A 16,010-nucleotide genomic window follows, 5' to 3' on the forward strand; every position below is an offset into this window, starting at 1 on the left:
CTCGTAGCATCCCACGTGATACATCGTAGGTTCACTTGAACTTCAACTAATCTGGCTACTGCATCATCAGCAAACACTGTGGCAGCCACTACATTGTGGAGAGTGTCGATTTCCAATGACAAATTTGCTCAACAACTTCCATCAGCTTTCCAAGGAAACATTGAACCCAGTCTCTCACCACTTGGGCAATGGTGACCATGAGTAGCCTGATCCCTCTGTATCTGATCTTATTTTAATTTCTCGGGAATCATATATTCGGAGTCATTATCTCCCGTGGACTTTTTTACAAATGACGAGGTCTACAAATTTGACGTTGAATCTGGAGTGAAGTATAACCAATCCAGTTTCAGTTTCATTTATTTTGTATAGCCCTGTGAGCCATTCGGCTCTTGAATCGGGTGCAACTGCAACAAACAAAACCAGGAACAAGAAACATCTTAAAGTGACTACGCGCAAACAGAAAAATCCAGGAAAAAACAGCAGTCTTCCGGAAAAAGCACCGTATATCAATGCTGTGTGCAAACATCCCAGTGGGATGCAAGCCAAACAATTACAACCATAAGACAATTTAGATTAAAGTTATCAGTCTAACTCTGTACTACAACAAATAAATATGGCTAAACCAAAACGTTTTAGAAATCACTAAAATAAAGCTATAAAAGCAATGTAACAGTGATCATAGGAACTAATTTAAATTTTACAATAAAAGATACACATAACATGTACTACCAAACTTTGCAGCCATAGCTTGCTGCATGAGTCACTCCATAACAGCAGGAGTATCAGTAGGAGTATCAACATTTTTCAAGAGTTAAGAGGAGAGAGTAGGTTCCGTTTCATGAGTCAATGGCATTAAAAGGCGGGGTGTCATTAGAAATAGCAGTCATTTCTAGATTTAAAGCTTTCGTGACTGCAAGGATCCATATTCTGGTTCTATTCGGTAAAGTCACGTTAGTAAAAAATAAAACAACAAAAATCACGACGTTTCGGCCACAACACAAGCGGCCTTCATCAGGTGAAGGGACCAGGCTGTCTCGAGGACAGCGCTGGAGAGAAACACAGCCACGCTCAGACCGCGACCTTTAAGCTGTGTGCAAGGGAACAAGGTGCCTTGACAAAGGAATTAGCATAAAAATTAGCATTTGATTGGCCGACTTAGCATGATGAACGGTGTAGAGGTGGTTTACATGCGGGTGCACATTCCGGTTGGCGTGGGGGGGGAGGGGGAGTTTACCTATTGATGGTGTGAAAAAGGAATTTTTAAGAGCTGCGAAAGTTTGGGGTACCACTACTTGAAAAATATACTGTACCATTGAAAATTAGTTTAATGTTTGGTTCGATTTACAACATCTTTCCAATGGTTGCTTAATTTGAAACCATCTTCTCGGTTGAAATTGTGTCTGTGTTTGTAGATCTGAATTGCCTCGTAAACAAATTTCTGATAAAAACCCGTGGGTTTGCAAAGAACCTTGGTATCGGAGAAAATTATATCGTGATCACCCACAGCGTTGTAACAGTGATCAGCTACGGCAGAATAATTCGTTCTGCCGTGTTTCAAATCTGATTTGTGCTCGCGAATTCGGTCAGAGACATGTCGCTTTGTCTCCCCGATATAGCAAGCACCGCAGGTAAAACTCAATTTGTAAACCCCGGGGTACTGTAAGTCAGGAATGCCATCCTTCACGGATGGGATCAGATCACGAATTTTGTGTACTGTATTGAACCGGACCTGGATCTTGTGTTTGTTTAGAATTTTGGAAATCTTTTTAGTAACGCCTGCTATATATGGTAGTGTGATGGTTTTCACCGGAGTATCAAGTGGTTGTTTCTGTATGGAGGGAGAAACAGCTTGGCGGATGGTACGGTCAGAGTATCCATTCCTTTTGAGGGCCAGGTGTACATGTTTTAATTCACGGGTCAGGTGGTGTTGGTCCGAAATGCAATGAGCTCTTAAAAATTCCCTTTTCACACCATCAATAGGTAAACTCCCCCTCCGCGCCAACCGGCATGTGCACCCGCATGTACACCACCTCTACGCCGTTCATCATGCTAAGTCGGCCAATCAAATGCTAATTTTTATGCTAATTCCTTTGTCAAGGCACCTTGTTTCCTCGCACACAGCTTAAAGGTCGCGGTCTGAGCGTGGCTGTGTTTCACTCCAGCGCTGTCCTCGAGACAGCCTGGTCCCTTCACCTGATGAAGGCCACTTGTGTTGTGGCCGAAACGTCGTGATTTTTGTTGTTTTATTTTTTACCTACGTGACTTTACTGAATAGAACCAAAGAGAATAGCAGTCATAGCTAGTCAATATAAAAAAATTAGGAGTAAAAAATGTCCACAAAGGAGGAGACATTATACTGAGAAGAGCAGATAGCCAAGAACCGAGCCACGTGGAACACCATATAATTGGGACTTCTGAACAGAAGGCAGTCCTTGCTTGCAAAAATAGGGCTCACTTTTAGAGGGCAAGCAGAAGCAATGGGGAAGTGTGAGAGATGCCTGCGTAGCCATGCCGATTCAATAGGATGGAGTGGTGTGTGGTATCCAAAGCAGCCCAAAAGTCAAGAACTAGAAGCAGCTTCCATAATTTAAGAGAGGTGGTCATTCACTCTCAATAGGGAAACAGTTTCAACGAAATGGCCTTGGTGGAATCCAGATTGTACCAAGTCATGGAGACCAAGGCAGCTGATGGGTTTGCTGCCATGGCCAAACATATTGGGCTTGACACTTGAAAGAGAGCTTCATAGCTCATTATATTCTTCCAGCTCAAATAAAATGCCTGTGTCTGAAGAGGTGAGAGAAAATCACCATGTTTAAGTCATTTGCAAGGAAAGGGAGGTGTAGGATAGTACAGAAATTCAGGAATGTTGGGGTACAGTGTGGATGCAATGTTTTGATACTGACACACATTTCCATTATCCATCCATCCTTTCCTCCAAATCTCTGATCCCTTGTACATACCCTGCTATGGAATGGAATATGAATGTCCTCCTCCTGAGAGGGATGTTGTTATGCAAGAGTGGTGCAGTTTGCGAATATCAAATGACAGTTCATATCAGTTCAAAGCAATTCCTTCGCTTAAACTTGCCAGAGACATGCGAGTGGTTACGTGAAGTTTAGCATCACTCACGAGAAGCTGCTCCAGGGATGGCTTTACCCGCAGTTGTGCTCAGATCGACACCCATCACGTTGAGCTGCTGCTCATGCTGTGATATCCACTGACCCAAGAGAGGGATCTCGGATCTCAGTGGCACCAGCACATCTTTAAGGAATCTCATGCACACTTCTTCTCCATTGTTGAGCACCAGGTCAACCAGGTCCCGTGTTCGTGCCATGGGGTTATTCTCGCTTTTGAGGGACGCATATACACTGTCCAGGACTATCCCTGTTTGATAGGAATAGTCAAGCACTTCTGAAGACTTCGCCTGGAGGTATTTCTGCAGATTCACTTTGTTGGTTTTAATGCTCTCACATGCAGAAACTTTTGATGCCATCACGACAAATGCATCGAGTCACCTGAAGAAAATGAAAACAAACCATGTGTCACCTGTAAGCATAGTCGTGTAATTTTAGACAGGTACGGGAAAGAATAATAATTATAAAAATAAAATGTTGCTACTAAAATCTGAGAGGTCTCGGTTAGGTACAATTGTGACTTTAGGTATTTGATTGTGAATAAATTGAGTTATTTAAATTGTAATGAAAGCTTAAAAATTGTCATTGGAATATATAGAAATACATACAATTGCATCGAAACACTTTAGGCATCTCAAAACACTCTTCAGTGCAAGCATTTGAACATTCACATGAACACAACACTACGATAAAGAAAAGTAAAATGTAAACCTAATTCAAAACACCACACAGGTTTAGCAGATTAAGCAGCTGCGTGACACCACGTGCTCACTGCCTCGACCATCGTGATGCCACGCAGACGGCAAATTGCGTTGTAATGTGCAATGATCGGGATAGCGTCACCTCTAGTTGAGTGACGATTAGAGGGTGGGAGCCAGGTTTGATCTTGGGTAGTCCCTATGTAGTGGGCACTCCCATGCTCTCAATGTATGGGTAGAGGGTGCTCTGAGGTTGTCTAGCAGTGGTATGACGTCACATACCGCGCTCCCAGCAGCGGCTGGCGGGGCCATTTGTGAGGGGGCCGGGGGAGCCGACGGAGGGAGCCGATGGAGCCAGGAGGCCGACGGGGCGGGGGAGCCGGGGGGGGGAGCGACGGAGCCGGGGGGAGGGGGGGGCGACAGCGCGGGCAGAGGGAGCCGACACTGACTTTCTCATACATCATACACTGACTCATTCACACCATGCACTGACTCACTCACACATCATGCAGTGACTCACTCACACATCATGCACTGACTCGCTCACACATCATGCACTGACTCGCTCATCATGCGCTTACTCACTCACACATCATACACTCGAACAACCACTGACCCATTCACTCATCATACACAGGTTCACTCATCGTGTGCTGGCTCACTCGCACATCATACACTCACTCTGCCGCTGACTCGCTCACACATCATACACTGACTCACTCATCATGCGCTGGCTCACACATCATGTACTCACTCAACCTAATACTGACTCGATCATCATACGCTGACTCGCACATCATACGTTGACTCGCACATCATACACTCACTCACGCTGCTGCTGACTCACTCACACATCATACACTGGGAGTGTCGTGCTGCCAGCTATGGCTGCAGGTTTTGTCGTACATGTTATGTTTATCGTTTGTTAATTTTAAAATCACAGTTCCTATGATTACTGCTGTTACATTGTTTTTGTAGCTTTATTTTGGTCTGGTTGTGGTTCAATAGTTTTCTGCAATGTAGATTCATATTTTGTTTGTTGCGTTTGCACCCGACTTAAGAGCCGCATGGCTCACAGGGCTATACCTAATAAATTAAACTTGAATACGCTTCACAGAAATGAGTAAACATGACCTTTTGTGGAGGTAGTGTGTTTGTGTGGGGAAGCCAAAACTTAAAGTACACACATGAGGCAACGTCAATGTTACTGTAATGTTCATTATGTTAAATAAATCACTTATACAGGACAGCAGTGGTCCAGGTGTCTGTGCAACCACCTTCCTATGCCTTTGAATCTCCACTTGCACTGTCTCTTAGGAATTCTTCAAAATTAGCGGCACGTTACATCATCATCAGCAGCCATTGTCTCTCTACCGCTGGATGAACGCCTCCCTATATTTGTTTAACGTGAGAAATTGATGAAGAAAATTCTTAATTTAACATTTTTTATTAGTATCAATAATAACGAAGCATCTGGTCAGTGAGTATGCACCACGTGCATTTACAACAGCATGCAGAGCATGAGACTATAACGAGTTTTGTACATCATGTTTGTAAACCCAAGTAATCCATTCTTTAGTATGAGATATTTATACATTTAACTCTTTGTGTATTGAGCTGTGTGTATTGCATTGCTGCAAACTAAATATCTATACTGTACATATACAGGCCGGTCTGACTTAACCAGCGTTCTTTCTACAAGAAGGTGCTATAACAAGCAATATTAATTTATCCCTGGGGTGTCACTATATACGTATGATTTTATGAGTAGTCAAATAGTACGAGGAGATAATGCAATAGGGAGAAGGGGGTGAGGGCGTGGGCTTAGTCGCTTTTTCTCTCATACAGCACACATCTCCACAGGAAATGAAAAAAATAACACCTGGCAAATGGACATACATTGATGTTTACGCCCAAGGCGCAACAACTCTATTGGTTTCACTATCGTGCAGCTCCACGCTACACACAGCAGACGCGTGCTCCCTACAGAGGATAAACTGTCGAGCGTCTTCTACGCCGACAGAACGAGCTTCAACACAAACATCCCCCATGTAGCTCCACAGACTGGTGGGTCAAGTGCTGTTAGTGAGCCCCTTTGAAGACCTGCACGCAAAGTGGGGTAGAAATGGCCAGCACCACACCTGGCCACGTTTGTCTCATAAGTTATACTGATTACCCATTGTACCAGGCACTCATTTAATGCAGACACAACCTAGAGGACCCAAAACCAGTGTAGATATCACGTGCTATTGATAACTGTGGCTGAGTTTGTTGTGCAGCATGGCTCGCCACAAACACACATAGGCGATGTACACAAACATACAAGATACAAATGAGAAAAATCTCCCATATCGTTTTTTACATTATTGGGATTAGTTCTGCTAGCGAGCACCTAAGAAGGCCAGTACGACACATGAAGGGGTGGATACATAAACACAATAACAATAAAAGCCATTCGCCACTCAAAATTGGTGACGTCAAAAAAGTGTTTGTGCCAGGCTAAGTGCACATTGAGGTCATGTGGACTGTCGAAGGCTCATGGGCAGTAGGTTACAGGATAGATAAAGGTGTCATGGGTTGAGTGACAGGGATGACTGGCAGATCTACCACCTGTGCTCCCTACTGTTCCACCTTGCTGCATTTTACTCATTCTGCACTCCGCTCGTTGTTGTGAGCATCACTCCTCCGCCCTCCGTTATTGCTGGAGGCGGACATCCTTCACAAAACTCCTCCAGAGACGCTGATCTTGAAACCACTGGTCGAGCTGTTGGCAAGCCCAAACAGCTCCACCATCCTTCTGTTACACTGCAGTCAAACTCTTGCCTATAGCGATAAGCCCCTTATATCTGGACAAACAGAAGATGTTTGGGTACACAGTGACTGGGCATTTGGGCTACATGACCCAGCCAATGCTGCCTCACCTGCCTTAGTATCTCACTGATGGGCATTTGTCCAGATCATTCAAGGATCTAAGCTGCTCACATAATCTAGTTTGTTAAGTCCACGGTGGATCGTAGACAACTTGAATATGCAAAACCAGTGTGGATGTCCCTTTAAAAGGGATCCAAATTTCTCAAATGTAGAGAAGGGAGGGGATATCTGGCTGAGAAGACCCAGAGCTTTACATGGAGCGACAGGCAATGTAGCATTCACAGTGTGTTACGCAGCTGAGATAATTATGTTCAACCGATTCGGAGCATGACCTCTGCTGCCAAACTGGAGCTAGTCACATGCACCCTTTCCAGGTATGGAAAATTGTTCTGCTCTGTCCAAAACTGCCCCACTGCTCATGGGGAGTGGAGGGATGGGAGAATACGATGACAGAATACCCAGGCAGGTGCTTTGTTTTATGTGGGGATGAACGTAAACCCCATTTCTTAGTAGTACTCTCGAAGTTCAACAAAAGCTTCTCCAGCTCATACTGGATATAATTCTTATGGTGGGGATGGTTGTAATGTGGAGGTGGGCAGTGGTAATGCACGCTCCTGTCTAATGAGGAACCAACAGTTTGGGACAATTTCAAGATTATGTAAACAACGCCGCCAAGACCAGCCCAACAACCTGTTGCAATATTGGAAATGAATGGATTAGTGATTAAACGTGGTGTTTAATTGAAAAACGAACGTAAAAACTGCTACAAGGGCCTAAGAAGGCAATGCAAAACTCAGATCTGGCATGAACAGAGGGGGCCTGATGGAAAAGCTGCAGCAGTTGAATAATAACTCTCAGTCAAATAAAGGATGACTTTGCAAACTTCAGTCAGCTCAGGGGAGCCTACTTTAATATTTCCTGCGCAATTACAAATGCCAGTGGCAAGCTCCTCAGCAGTTGAAGGCGAAAACTAGCATGCTAGAAGTAATTATGCTCCCAAATGCAGAATCGCTCTTCGTCATATCCCTTTGAAGAGCTCATGCAAGCCACAGCAACCAAAGACCCTACACCTTCTGCATTGAGCCATTTGAGTATAAAGTGAGAGGTACCCTAAGAAAAATGAAAGAAATCACTAGTATCCAACACTTGCAATATCAGAGCAGAAATGCTGACACCCAGAGACTCAACTATCATCACATGGGTGAGTAAGATCTTTTAACACACGTGGAGGGCAGGCTTGAAACCAGCTTTCAATGATGCAGCCTTTTTGGTTGGACTGCAGGCAGTCTTACTCGTGCCGTGTTAGTCATAGAAGTTGTTGGACCATACTTATATTTGCCTCAAGCAAGTCTTGACGAACAAAGTGGGGTATAATCTGCTGAGTAGTGTAGTGGAGGCTGTGAAATGAGAAATAATCAATTAGAGTGCCTTTAAAAAGAGCCTCTGTCAAGGTGATGTGCACATCAGTGAGATACAATCATCATTGGGAACAAGGAGGTGTACATTCAGCCTACATTTCTAAAGAGAGAACATAAAGTGATGATCACAGGAGAAATCTGTGGATGGTAAGTGACAGGTCCAAATAATTGCATCAAAAGAAAAGGGAATGAGTGACCTCCGAATGAGTAAAGGTTGATTAGAAGTTCCAACAGGAAGCCTTGGTTGCTGGGCGGAGAATGAGTGAAGGGGAGTAAAGCGAGATGGTAGGGACGATATAGGAGAACATTGGGAGGGGAATAAGATGATGGGAGAGGCAAGCAGGAGCGTGTCCATGGTGGAACTTGAAGACAGTAAAGGGGATATTGTGCTTGATGCAGAAATTAATCGGATACCAGTGGAGGGATCAAACACGATCACAGCTTTACCAATTAAAAACCAGGCAACAGAAACAAACATGAGTACAGTATTACCAAAGACAAGACTGTCACACTATATAAAGTCCCACTAATTTCATGGATCGTTATTAAACAAAGGTGTCGCTTTAATCGACATTGTGAACTCGGGATGTTACGGGACAATGAGTCCCATAGGCAACGCCACGGGCTGAAGGGCACAGTGAGGGCTATCACTCCCTCGACTGACTGTGCGCGAGTAACAGACTTCAGCCTCTATTGACGATCTCTGTGAACAGGGAGGTGGAAGCCAATAGAGTTCATGTCAACAACAAAAACCGTGACCTTTAAAGAGACAATGCTCCTGTTAAAGTACGATTGACAGTACATTACCATTTTTACATGCTTCAGAGTACTATACCCATTTTAGAAGCAGCGTTGCTTTGTAGATTGATTTTGTTACTGATGGAGATAGTAAAAAAAGCATGTGGCAAGATGAGACGTTCATTCGAATCCGTGTTCTCAATGCCCTAGCCCCTTGGCATAGCCCCTAGGCTCAAGCACAAGACACTGATACTATTTTACTCAACACCCACCTCTATAACCCCCCTAATCGCTCCCCCTCAATCCCGCTATCTCCCCCTCCCCCCATCGCGATGTTATTTATCTTCCAAAAAAACTTCTTCGATAACACCGCTTTGAAATGAAATGTTTATAGTAAGAGACGATTCAGGCAATGGCCCTTTTGTCACAGCACTTCAGTCTCCTCGACTTGTGACATCGGCACCACCCATGAGGAGGCCGCATTTGTTGCACTCCAAGATGGCTTGGTGAACGCCCCTCCCCTCCACTACCCCGACTTTTCCTTGCCGTTTGTCCTTGATACAGATGCTAGTAACACTGGCATTGGAGCTGTTCTGTCTCTAGTTGTCAATGGCATCGAGAGTGTTATCGCATAAGGAAGCAGAGTGCTGTCTCCGGCTGAACAGCAGTACTGTGTCACATGCTGATAACTGTTAGCTATCGTGTTTTTCTTGCAACAGTATCTTCCATATTTGTATGGGAGAGACTTTGAGGTGCGCTCGGACCACGCGGCGCTGCAGTACGCGCTGCAGGTTGACCAGCCATCTGGCGAACTTTCACGCTGGTTGGAGGTCCTCCGTGACTACTCTTTTCAGGTTACCTATCGCAAAGGCTCCCATCACACGAACGCGGACGCCCTCTCGCGATTACCCACGAACGAGAGTTGCGCAAGTTTTTCGGGCTCCGGTCGCTGTAAGCCGCGCAACGAACACTCGCCCCCTACCCTTACGGCATCGGCCGAGGTTGTAACATCTGAGGGAGCTGGGGATCCAGTGGCGCGTGATGCTGTCATTGGATTGGACCACGAAGAATGGGGGCGCCTCCAGGTTGAGGACGCTTCCCTGCTTAAATTGCGATGCGGAGTCAGAGAGACTGATGGGGGCGAGGATCGATGGGGTGTCGCCTCTTTCATTCTCAGAGGTGGATTGCTCATGCATTGGGACGGAGAGATGCAATGTTCCAACATTGTTGTGCCCACCGCCCTGCGGGGTAAGGTCATTTGGGCGGTGCACGAGCGTCTGTTGCACTTGGGTGTGCATAAACTAGCATTGGCCACACGTAAGTCAGATTTCTTCTGGCCTGGCATGGCTGAGGATGCTGCTAATTTGTTGAAGGGGTGTGTGCAGTACACGCGGTAGAAGCCGCTCGTGGGAATAAATATTTTCTGGTGGGAGTCGAGTATTTCTCATGATGGCCTGTGGCCTGGCCGCTTCCCAAACAGTTGGCGGCAAAGATCACTGAGGCATTCCTCAATGGCTATGTAATTGTAGTGGCATGGTTGAACATGATCGCCACTAATCATAGCCGGCAGTACTAGCTTGTGTCAGTAGGGAGCAGAGGGGAGGCTGAACCTGCTGGATTAATGATGACGGGCCGTTGGCCAAGGCAATCCCTGGGGGAGCATCGTGACCAACGGTCGGGACCCCAGATCCCGGGAAGGGGGCTGGGGAGATGATGTCATTCTCCAGACCCTCGGAGACGGTCCTAGAAGGAAGGCGTGGCCAGGGGCGGAGTGAGCCAGGAGCCTATATATAAGTCAGGTCCCTGAGCGGTCCCAGCAGTTGTTGTCCGGCCGAAGACTGAAGAGCATCCTGGAGCCCTGAAGAGTAGAGCCCAATGGGCAGAGCCGAACCCCTGGCTAGGGTCGGCTCGAGCTTGTACCAGTGAAAGCTCCAGCTGATAACCAGTGAAGACTCAAGCGAAGACTCAAGCCCCAGCAGTATAGATGTCGTGATAGCCAGTGAGAGGCAAGCTAGTCTGGAGGGACTACCTCCATAGAGTATCGGGTGAAAGGGGCCATTACCCCATTGTGTAATAACCTGTTAATGTTATAATAAATGTGTTGCCTCAGAGTAAGCTTCCTCCAGTTTATTACCCACTACATAATGGACAAGAGTGCTCCCGAACGTCTTCTGAACAATCAGGGCAAAACATTTTCTTCAAAATTATTGCAAGAGGTGTGCGTTAGTTGTGAACCAAGAAAGTACGCATGTCACCGCACAATCCGCAGATGGATGGTATGGTTGAGGTGGCTGCACAGAACTCTGACCTCCATGTTGAGTCATCAGGTCAGCGAGAACACGACCCCCTGATTCATGTTCAGTTACAAGCCGCACCCAACAAGGCTAAATCTTAAATCTCTGACTCCGTGTGCTGTACCCTTCAAAAGCTTTCAGAAGTGCGGGAGACTTCCAGGGTAAATTCTGATTCGTGCCGATTGGCCAATGAATGGCTGAGGGGCTTCCGTACTTCAAAAACATGAATGGGCACCTGGGGACAGAGCTTGGTTGCACTGTCCACAGGTACCGGTGGGTACATCGCCCAAATTGCTCAAACCCTGGAGAGGGCTGGTTGATGTGATTCGGGTCATTCGACCGCAGTGTGTCCAGATCCGCTTGGGGCGGCGGAGTTGATTTGTACACTCCTCTTGCCCTAAGCCCTTTATTGCTCCCTGTGAGTTTGTTCCATCTCCACACTGTGGGCGCCCAGGGACAGATGTGTCCGGCGAGCTGGCATGTGTGCACGTTGAGGTTGGTCCTCAGCGGAGTCGTGTGCTTCCTCCCTCAGGTGCCGCGCGCCTGATGTCCCCCGAGCCGCCGCCTGCGCTGTCTTCACTTGATTCGAGAGAGGAGAACCCGTCGACCCGGCCTACTGCTCTTCGTTAGGAGCCGGATTCGACTGGACAGTTGCATATTCCCCCTGGGACCTCCAGGGAGAGTGAGCCCACCTCCACTGGAGGCCCAGCCACGAGGACTCGCTCAAAAACTCTTCGGATTTTGTGACACCCATGCACACACACTCCCACACCATCAGTTGCTTGTCACACTCAGTAGGCCATATCGGTTATTGGCTGAACCTAGCCTTTGTTGTGCTTATGGGTATTGTTACACGGTGAGGATGGGAGTTGTTGGTGATGGAGGGGATTCCGTGCATTCGCGTTTTATATTTTCTCGTGTTGTTCTGTACATTTGCAGCTAGTGTATATATTGTATAGGTGGGCTTGGTTATTTATATGCTATTTGTTATTGTTATTGAGGCACACATAGCGTTTAGTCACTTTTACTCGTTTTTTTCACCTTATTCACTTAAGCAACCATTGGAAAGATGTTCTAAATCATACCAAACATTAAACTAATTTTCAATGGTATTTATCCAAATAGTGATATACCAAACTTTCATAGAAGCTTATTTCACTTCACACCTACATTTGTAAACTCCCCCCCCGCCCCGTGCCGGTCCTCTACGTTCCAATTCACACCCCCTCCCCCCCTCCGTGCCGGTCCTCTTGTGCGTTACGGTCATTTTATGCTAATTCCTTTGTCAAAGCATTTTGTTTCCTCCCACACAGCTTAAAAGGACGCGACCTGGGATGGACTGTCTTCACTCCAACGCTGTCCTCATGACAGTACGGTCCCCTTCACCTGATAAAGGCCACTTGTGTTGTGGAAGAAACGTCATGATTTTTGTTGTTTTATTTTTTACCTACGTGACTTTACCGAATAGAACCAAAGAGTATGGATCCTTGCAGTCACGAAAGCTTCAAATCTAGAACTTATTCACTTGGTTAGTTTTAAGGGGGAGTTGACAGCCAGGACGGCTGAATGCTACGAATGGGGGGGGGGGGGGTAATGTAGTGACATCGGGAATGCCACTGTGTAGTGCCGGCCTGAGAGGCACGGCGTGCGATGTAATTACATCACCGACACCCCATATATGTGGGTGTAGTACCAGCCCTAGTGGGGCTTGGTGAGCGCTGAGTCATGGCGCTGAGTGGCACCACGTGTGGCGTGCAGTGCTGTTCTCTATAGGAGGGGTGTGAAAGTGTCAACCATGAATGAGGTTAATGTGGGCCATTGCACTCTGGTTGACCCTGGAAGGTACATGACGGGTAAAGTCTACACAGGGGCCCCAAGTTGGGGCTAGTGGGTAGTCACGTATCAGGGCGAGATCTTGCAATAGGAATCGAGAAGGTAGTCGTGGCCAAGGGCAGAGCCGGCCACGACTGGTGAGCATATAAACCGGGTCCCCAGAGGGACCGGGGTTCAGCTTTGCTGTTGTCTTCTGAAAGATCTACATTCAACGTCCGTGAAGAGTCACCAACACATGGGCAGGACTCAAGCTGGAGTCCTGCTCATTGTAGCTATCCCAGAGTGTTAGCGCAGATAGCCTGGTGGTCCACCACCATAGGTTGTTATCTGGTAAAAGGGAAGTTACCCCTTCGTGTTGGTATAAATAAATTTGTTGCCTCCAAAGAGTATGTCTGCGACTCAATTGAACCGACTACACAATGGTGCAAAGGTCAGTAAAGTGACCGAGGCCACCAGGGGCTGTACCAGTATACCACATCAGATTAACAAGGGGCTCAGTGGTGGCAACAAGTTATCCCCTTCGCCTGGAATGCAGGAGGTCGTGGGTTCGATTCCAACCCCGACGCCTGGATATTTGGAGTTTGCATATTCTCCCCGTGGTGGCGTGGGTTTTTCTCTGGATCCTCGAGTTTTTTTCCCTCCACATTTAGAAATATGCGTTTACAGTATTTGGCTGCTACAAATTTCCACGTGATAAGCCACTTCGTTGAGCTACGATTTGTGGCCAGGTTGCTTTTGAAAAACAGCTATATAGCTCAGTGGACCTTACTTGGTACAATAAAATAAAAATCTGCCGATTCCTGGAGTTATACTATAGGAAGGCCTGGGTACCCAAGGGACCAGGTTACAGCATCTGTCAGTTTAATGAAAAATCTAATAGCTTAGTGAACTTTGCCTGGTTCATAAAATATTTTGTTAGTGTTTAACCTCACGTGACAAACAATAAATCCAACAAACACACCCAGTGCTGAAATGCACTGAAAAACAGTAAATGTACCAGAATGAAGCAGTACACATCTTGTCAAGTTGTATTTATGCAACAAAGAAAACTAAAGAAAAATAACCAAATCCACATTAGATGTGGATGTGATCATAAAGTAAAGCACTTCTGGATAATGGGCACCCTATGCCCTGTCGGTCGTGTTGATTTTTTACCATATTTCACCACGCTGACTAGTGCGGGTTGGTGAAGCGAGGGGGGCAGAACTGATTCATTTGTCACTCGCCTCTGGATTTAGTCCATGGGTGTGTAGTGATGTGCGCTAAACACTGTGCAATTGGACGACCCCACATGCCCTGGGCACCCTTTCGCATGAGATATTCAAACTCAATCTATTTTGCAGGTGAAATATTTCTGAAATAAAAATGCAATGAAGGAAAAACAGAGAAACTGCCATGACACGGTGCACAGGTGTGAATTAATATATTATAATAATCAGTCACACGACTGACCATACAAGGCAAGCACACCATGGTGGTGTTTCCCAGCGCCTATCTCGTGACTCGGTATGGGAATCGCTGCGGCGGTGTCCGCTTGTGCAGCTCCATGCGACCCACAGCAGACGCGCGCTCCCTACAGAGGATCCACGGTCGTGCGTCGTCTACACCTACAGCACGAGCTCCAACACAAACATCCCCCATGGAGCTCCACAGACTGGTGGGGCAAGTGCTGTTATTGAGCTCCTATGAAGGCTGGCATAGTACACGAAATGGTAAGTGGTCAGAACCACGCCGGACCGCCTTTGTCTCCCCAATGTGTGATGTTTACACACCGCCCCAGATACTAATTTGCATTACACACACATTTACCTCCCTACCCCCCACCGCACACACACTCACACACTACACCGTTTTCCACACACACACATTTAAGCACCAATCAAAAATCCCCCGTGTATCCTACACAGGTGGTTTATATTCTGGACCACACCACCCACCGTCCCCCATGCACCACGAACTCCCCACACTCACCCACGCTGTGAAGTGTCGAGTCGCCCCGCGTCTCTCGCCCCTGACGCGGCCCAGTTCCCCGTGTAGCCTCCTCTCCCGTGCTCTCAGCCTCTGGCCCTGACGCAGCAGAAAGGAGAGGGGTGGAGGGGTGACGGGAGGAGTGAAAGGAGCGTTGAGGGGAGGGTTGGGGGGAGGATCGGTGGGAGGGGTGGGAGGGGTGGGGTGGGGTGGGTGGGGTGGGGTGGGTGGGGTGGGGATGGGTGGGGATGGGTGGGGATGGGTGGGTGGGGTGGGGTGGGTGGGGTGCCCCTTGCTTTCTTCCGCCCCTCCCCCCACCTCTACTACTTATTTTAAGCCTCTGTCTGTTCATCCCTCCGGCCCCTTTTTTCTTGCTTCTCTGTCCGTCTTTCCTCTTCTTACCTCTTGTGTCCCTGTATATGTATTTCTGCTATCTTATACCTCGTATTTGTTCACTCTGTCTATGCTGGTATGTTCAACCCAGAGGATGAACACGAAATTTAGCACTCTTCTGAAATTCGTGGTCTGCCAGGCAGGTGTCTAACTGTGTCGTTGGCCGACTGGTTTTGCATCACGTAAATTTTTCTTCGGTTTTTTGAATTCTCGTCTCTCATCTTCTTGTTGTATTTACCTCCGTGCAGTTTAACGCTCTCTATGTGTTGCGCTGATGTCACCCTATGTGCTATTTGTTTTTACACCTGATGAAGATCGCTTGTGTTGCGGTCGAAACGTCGTGATTGATTTATTTTAATATAATTTTATGGTATTTCTACATACGTGACTTTACCGAAAAAACCAATGAGTTAATCAATGGTTCTCTGTGTGAGTGAGTCTATGTGTCTCCATGTGAGTGAGCCTATGGCTCTGTGTCAGTGAGACTTTGGCTCTCTGTGTGAGTGTACTCTGTGAGTGAGTCTATGGCTCTCTGTGGGAGTAAGTGGGTCTCTAAGGCCACAACCATCTTGCCCCCTGCCCAGTGCGTCCACCTGGATGAGCTGCAGGAGTCTATTGTCCACCGCTCCAGACCGCACAGATATCCGACGTCCACCTCCAGCA

At 46.9% G+C, this 16,010-nt stretch overlaps 1 protein-coding gene across 3 annotated transcripts in view; it reads right to left on the reverse strand.

Annotated features, from left to right (window-relative positions):
- LOC142922982 (NACHT, LRR and PYD domains-containing protein 3-like) overlaps positions 1-16,010 on the reverse strand; it is a 32,998-nt gene extending 16,988 nt beyond the window's left edge. Inside the window, exons 1-3 of one of the 3 annotated variants that reach the window (XM_076063917.1) lie at positions 15,941-15,992; positions 14,958-15,053; positions 3,130-3,515 (exon numbers count right to left, since the gene is read on the reverse strand). In XM_076063917.1, the coding sequence (XP_075920032.1) occupies positions 3,130-3,493 (364 nt within the window). In that variant the 5' untranslated portion in view covers positions 3,494-3,515; positions 14,958-15,053; positions 15,941-15,992. Of the gene's footprint in view, positions 1-3,129; positions 3,516-14,957; positions 15,054-15,940 lie in introns of all 3 variants that reach the window. The other 2 variants (XM_076063918.1, XR_012940451.1) reach the window with 2 other exon arrangements.

Source organism: Petromyzon marinus, unplaced genomic scaffold (genome assembly GCF_048934315.1).
Source record: "Petromyzon marinus isolate PM22_M1 ecotype Great Lakes invasive population unplaced genomic scaffold, UKy_Petmar_22M1.pri1.0 PM_Scaffold_24, whole genome shotgun sequence".
NCBI lineage: Eukaryota > Metazoa > Chordata > Hyperoartia > Petromyzontiformes > Petromyzontidae > Petromyzon > Petromyzon marinus.